This window comes from Austrofundulus limnaeus, unplaced genomic scaffold (genome assembly GCF_001266775.1).
Source record: "Austrofundulus limnaeus strain Quisiro unplaced genomic scaffold, Austrofundulus_limnaeus-1.0 Scaffold911, whole genome shotgun sequence".
NCBI classification, from domain to species: Eukaryota; Metazoa; Chordata; class Actinopteri; order Cyprinodontiformes; family Rivulidae; genus Austrofundulus; species Austrofundulus limnaeus.
The window spans coordinates 2975-9887 of NW_013953313.1; the positions used below are offsets into that span (position 1 = coordinate 2975).

At 38.2% G+C, this 6913-nt stretch overlaps 1 protein-coding gene across 1 annotated transcript; it reads left to right on the top strand.

The window, feature by feature from the left end:
• Positions 1–2788: 2788 nt before the first annotated feature.
• LOC106533238 (uncharacterized) lies at positions 2789–5214 on the top strand. Its single transcript, XM_014029476.1, has 2 exons — positions 2789–2971; positions 3055–5214. The coding sequence occupies exons 1-2, from the start codon at positions 2969–2971 to the stop codon at positions 4054–4056; spliced, it is 1005 nt and encodes a 334-aa protein (XP_013884930.1). The 5' UTR covers positions 2789–2968; the 3' UTR covers positions 4057–5214.
• The last annotated feature ends 1699 nt before the right edge of the window (positions 5215–6913 follow it).

Here is a 6913-nt window from a genome sequence, read left to right on the forward strand (position 1 = left end):
AATCTGGTAACCTGTTTCTACATGATGGTGTGGTAACTGTTCACCAGGAGTTGGATGAGGTCTAAGTAATGGTTGTCCATGCCTTCTTGAGACTCCATTATGTTTTGCAAGGCGCATTGGTATAAATTTAGATAAATGAAAATATTACTTCATGTGAAAAATAGATATATTTACTGTAACAGGCTTTAGTAAGCAATCCACAAAGCAAATGTCAGGGTATTTTTCTTTTTTCTTTAGCTTAATAAATTTAGATAAATAACAATGTGTGTTTTGCAAATATTACATACTGTTACAAAACTTTAGTAAGCAATCAGGAGTGCAAATCAACACTTCTGTCTTTGTTATAATGGCACACATTGACTCAACAGAAATACAAAAACACAAACAAAAAGTTTAATTGCACCCTCCAGCAGTGGGAGATTTCATGTAGTTCACGATTGATTTTGATCCATTTCTTGTCAGTACTAATTCTGAACATAAACACAATGCTAAACATAGCCTTCTTATTTAAAAGAAAAAAATTACAGATGAAATGTTATGAGGTCCGAACATTTTCCATTACGATTGCTGCAAGCGAACGCTGCACAGTGACATGGCATTGCAAGTCTGTGTTCAATGGTTGAAGGACTGTGTCAAGATGGATTCGCGATTAGCATACCCAAAGTCACGTGATAGCTCCTTTAGTAAATATACCTCATTGGTCAGGTTGATGTTGTTGATGGTCCTGTATGAACAATGAGGATATTCTGTGCCCTAACGATCATCAGATATCAACCTAACGACCATTAGGGCCATGAACTAGGTGCTGATGTTTCTCTATGAATAGGGATTTTCAAGCGGGGCCGTAACGATCATCAGGTTGATGGAGCTGATGTTTCTCTATGAACAATAGGGTTAATCAGGGCTTGATGGTCCTCTTTTGCACCTTTGTCAAACTGGTTTGTCCATCTGAAGGCACTAGGCTGAGTTTAACTGTAACTCCTCAGGCAAAATATTTCATACAAGGAAGAACCCATCCACAAAACTTGCCTAACTTTTTTTAACCTTTGAAAATAATGTCATATCGTATTCAGAGCTCAAAAAGTATGGAAGTATTCAGAGGTAGAAGCCTAAAATCCTTGCACAATAACTAGCTGATAAAAGTAGTAGAAGTATCATAAACTACAGGGCAGCATTTCTAGTATCAATTGACAAAATTTACTTCACAACAGACAGTTAGCTTAAGAAGATGGAATTGCTTCTTCATTTTGCAGATTTTTATTAAAGAAAATTGCAAAAAAATGCTCATTAGAATTATCTTTAGGTAAGATTCAGACCAAAAACAATGGGTTATCATGAATAGGAAGACAAATTGGGTCATGATTCTGTAGGAGTTCATGATATTATCAGGATGATCCAGGTGTCTAAATTTAGCTTAAAAAGCCAAAATTCTTAACATGTTTTTAGATCATTTATCACAAGTGGTGTGATTTGTATTTCCGTATTATGTGACTACATTCATTTCACAAAAAAGGCTAGCTTATGATGCATGTCCTTTTCGCCCAGGATCCAAATATGTACAGATGTTTTATGAAATGTAATGTTTTTAAACTTGCAGGAGGAAGATGAGGAAAGCATTGCAGAGCTGGAAGAGCAGAGTGAAGCTGATCCTAACTTGCATGATGATGGGGGTGCAAATGATCAGTCTACAGAAAAAAAGAAGACCTGCTGATGAAACTTCTCGCTATGATGATTTTGTCATGGCAAGCGACCTTCACGATTTCTGACAATGCTGTTACATCACTTCTTCTGTGTATCAAAAACTTAATGTGGAAAATGGCAAATGTTCTCTGTGCTGACTCACTGACTGCCTTTGCCAGCAATATTCCAAAGACTATTCTCTTTGAGGTGATGGACAGGTGTTTTCCGTGACAACTTCTTACAATATGTGGTGTGTCCAAAATGCATGACAGTATACTCAGAGGAGGAAACCTATGAAGTGAAACGGGATGGTACCAAAGAGTGCAAGACTTGTGGATACATAAGATTCTACAAACACCCAATGGCTGCGTAGAGAAAGAAATGTGGCTCTGCATTGCTAAGAAAAGCTAAATTTACCAGGGGTAAAGGGTACATATATCCAATACAACCTTACTGTTATAAAAGTGTTGTTCAATCTCTGGAAACCTTTGTGAAAAGACCTGGATTTCAAGAGAAATGTGAAGAATGAAGGAAGTGGAAAATACCTGACGGGGTGTTAAGGGATGGATATGATCGACAAGTATGGCAAGATTACCAGTATGTGAATGGACAGCCTTTTCTGGCCGAGCCAAATAATTTGGCCTTAATGCTAAATGTGGACTGGTTCCAGCCTTTCAAACATGCACCATATTCAGTGGGAGCCATCTACTTGGTCATTTTGAACCTGCCACGTGAAGACCGTTTTAAAGAGGAAAACGTGATTCTTGTAGGACTGATACCCGGCCCTAAAGATCCATCTCTAAACATAAACACTTTCTTAGAACCCATGGTTGGTGAGTTCCAAGAACTGTGGAGTGGAGTTTTTTTGGAAGACAGCTCATTGGAAGACAGCTCATTGGACACCAGGTTTACAGAGCAGCTCTGCTTTGTTTGTCATCAGATATCCCTGCGCCTCGAAAATGTGGAGGCTTTGTTGGACATGGAGCATATAGAGGCAATTCATTTCAAACATTTATTCACTTTTTTTCATTTTCAAAATAAAATCCTTATGTTTTAATGTTTGAAATTATTACTGTTATTAACATTTATTCTATGTCATTGCAGGCTGCCACAAGTGCTTAAAGACATTCAGCAGGAAAGAGTCAGATGATAACACAGATTACTCTGGATTTGAGCGGTCTTCATGGGAGCCACGCACATGAAAAGATCACATACACTACACTGGATTATCCAAGAGGGCTAAGACCAAGGCAGAGCAGAAGAGAATTGAAAACGTGTATGGAGCAAGATGGTCAGAACTGTTTCGTTTGAGTTATTATGATGCCATGAGATTTGTTATCATAGATCCAATGCACAACCTTCTCCTTGGTACAGCAAGACATGTGTTCCGGCTTTGGGCAAAAGTTGGAATTTTACCAACAAAGAGCCTCGAGGAACTGCGAAGAAGAGTGGAAAACATCAAAGTGCCTTATGATGTTGGAAGAATTTCCCTTACAAATTGCCTCCGGCTTTACAGGATTTACAGCAGATCAGTGGAAAAACTGGACTACCATTTACTCCTTATTTTGTCTAAAAGGTGTTATTGACAACAGCCACTATGACATGTGGTTTGACTTTGTGCAGGCTTGTATCATACCATACTCCAGAGTCATATCCATCAATAGATTGGAAGAAGCAGACAGATATCTACAGTCATTTTTATCAAAATTTGTTAACCTGTTTGGCCCACTGCACAGCACCCACAACATGCATTTACATCTCCATTTGAAGGAGTGCATGTTGGACTATGGACCAGTTTATTCATTCTGGTGTTTTTCATTTGAGCGTTTCAATGGAATACTGGGAAAGTTTAAGCACAACAACAGGACAATTGAAGTCCAAATTATGAGGAAATTTCAGCAGAGTCAACAACTTAGTATGCCATGGACATGTCAATACGGTGCTGAAATTACCAATATTTTACAGGGACAAATGACTGGAACTTTGTCACATAATGACACAACTGACATGCTTTATGTTAAGCACAGTGTTTTGGTGTCAGCAAGAACACTTCTGTTGGAAAACTGCACAGTGCCTTTGTCGCCATTCCACAACACAATCTTAGATACACTTGACAAGCATGCAATGTTAAAAATGTATCAACAGATGTACCCTGAAGATTGTATCACGGACATTGATTGCTTTGCCATGACATGCAAACAAGTGACATATCAGAATGTGACATACTTCATACATGGATCCAGAGCAGAAAGGTCAGCATATGTATATGATAAGTGGTGTAGAAACAGCTACAGTTATGAGGAACCAGTCCTTGACCCTTTAGCGGAACTACGGCCAGCCATTATGAAGCAGTTCATAGTTGTTAATGTTATTTAAAAAACTAATACAGTTAGACATGTCATTGCACAAGTTTCCTGGCTCCATCCCCACCCAGACAGACATTTTTATGGAAAGCCAGTAGAAGTTTGGAGCTTGCAGGAAACGGAGACCTCCTATCCAGCATCATTCCTTCCCGTTGAGCGCATTGCTGGAAGATGTGTGGTAAACACATCCACTGTCCGTTAAAGTCAGATGGAAGAAAAGGTGACTGTTATTATGCCACTCTGCACAGTGGTTCAGGTGTAGATTTGTGACGCACCACAACAAAATTAGGAACAGGTTACCGACATTTGAACTTAAAAAAGCAGAAAAACCTTGAACCATGATTTTCAAGTTGAGGTCGACAGCCAGCCGAAGGTCACACCGAGACCAGAAGTTGCAGAAACAGGTTAGAATTCTGCTGAAAGGGAAAATGTGCTACAGCTTCTCTTCAAACTGAAAAATTACATCTTGCAGTTTTATTCCCAAGTTAACTGTTCAGGTTATTTGGCTTTAATAAAAATGAGTTCTGAGTCAAATTGTTGTTTGTTTTACTCAGACAAGACGAAAAACACATCAGGAGGGAAGAGAAGATGAGACAGGACTGGACTGCCACATTCACACACAAAGTTCAATCTTTTGTATGTACAACAGTTGAAGATTATTTGCAAACTCACTTAGGGGGAAAAAAACTTCCTCTAAGGGAAATCGTGTCCAAAGGTTTTGGACATAGACAGGCAGGAGGAAAACCTGTTATTTAGAAGTATTGCCTGAAAAACAAAAGAAATACACTAAAACTTCTTAATCTTGTTTGTTGAGTACCAAAAATCAATTTGCCAAAAGGCCATATATTATCTGCTTTGTTTTGTTTGTTTTTTTTGTTTTTTTTTTGTTGTTGTTTTTTTTGGATTGTCATGTGTTTGATTTTGTAAATAACTCAAAATGCCCCTATGGAAACTTGCTCATAGTTTTGTCATAGATAAAATTATGTCGTCACATATAATGTATGTAGGACTGCTTCTAGATATGAGGGGAGAATTTGTTTTAATCACATTTTGACTGATAATCTTCCCAGACAATATGTCATTAGACTTTCTCCATTACGTTAATTTTATAGTACTTTAAAATGTCATGATGTAATATAAATTAAAATGATTTCTTGTTAATTAAATCTTGGTACAATGTTTCTTCTGCATTTCTTGTGTAGTCACATATTTTAAAGGCGAAAGGATTAAGATTATAAACAATGACAATCTCTTTATAAAAAATATATATATGCTTTACTTTTGGAGTCTTTTACACCAAAAAATCATTGTTAAAATCTAAGCGTGCAGTTTCTGCATGTGAATGCTCTGTCTCCTCAGAGAAGTCAACAAGTCAGTGGGGAGTAGGCTTACCTGATTTGCATTTGTATAGCTCAGAGCAACTGTCTTTACATGTGAAAGCCTCATCTAGACCTGAGGAAAGGAGGGCAAAGTCCACGTCAATTCTCAGTAGTTTTCGACAGTTTTCAGTTCTGACAAATAATTCCTGCTAACTGCCGTGAAACTTGAGATTCAGGGCTATTTTCCATGCGAATAACTGCCGAAAATCCCACTTTTCATGCAGTGGAAAATGTGAAGTCAAACAGAGTTTTATAGCAATAGATCACGCGGTACTTCAGCACACCCTGCTCTTAAAACCTCCTGGAAATAGTTTCTGACCACCAGTATGGAAGAAAAAAAGATTACAGATTTTTCACCTGCATTGTAGAACACCCCAGTATGTTTGATTGTGTAATAATGGTTGCAGCAGCACTGCTCAGACAATGCATCTTGTAGGAGATACCACAACATAACTTCTCATATTTAACCTAATTAATATCGACTAATATTAATATAGTTAATATATGAGGAAACGGGTTCTTTTATTAAGTAAATATTAATATTCACCATCACRTTTATTATGACCAAGACTTGACAATGAGTATCGTAGTCAATAAAGTTTATCTAAAAATAAATGATATTTATTTTACAAAACAATTATTTACATACAAACTCATTGGAAGATGGATAAGGGTTTTTACATAAGTTGAACAACCAACAATTAAGGGTTAAATCTCGTTAATTTGACAACTTATATGACACAACAAGGTTCTTTGATGTTAAATAAACCTAGTTGAGGCAAATTCTTAGTAAGAGTGAAGTAAAAGTTAACTTTAGGTAAGGAAAAGTAGTTATTATGGAGAGTTAACTAGATTTTATCTTATCAATACTGTAAGTAGCCAGAAGGATGGAGCGATCTTTAATGGCACAGCCAGGACTCCGACACTTTGTAATCAACGTTCAGCTTTACCTTTTCAGACGTCAGTCAGGTAAGCTTGGAAGGTGTCCAGATTTCAGACTAGTGAGACCGCTTAGGACCGTACAGGACTGCTCCGGACTCAACTTCAGGAAGTTGATTATCTCTGGGTCGGTCCGGRTRCGTGTCAAGCCGACACTCCTTCGCTTGGCTTCTTCAGATTAAAAACAAAAGCATCTCTCTGCAGTCTCGACTTCAAAGAGAGTTGCTAGGGGGCCCACGACTTGACATTGTCGTTAGGCTAGTGGGAAGATTAGCTCTTTGGCTCATGAGCTAAAACCTTCACCACACTGTTCTGCTCTCTGCTGGGAGAGACCAGACAGTTCCCGGGTCTGACCCGCGTCAGACTCCGCTCAAACTGAACTGGGTGTCGACCGGGACTAGACTGCCGGACTTTTGCCCGTGTTAGTATAGAAAAAATAAGAGAGAGGAGGTAGAGAGAGTAGTCTCTCGGTCGACCTTGGTGTTAACAGGTGTGAATCAGAAAGTTATAGGAGAGTAGAAAGTTCTCATGGGAAAATTGCCTCCCAGACAA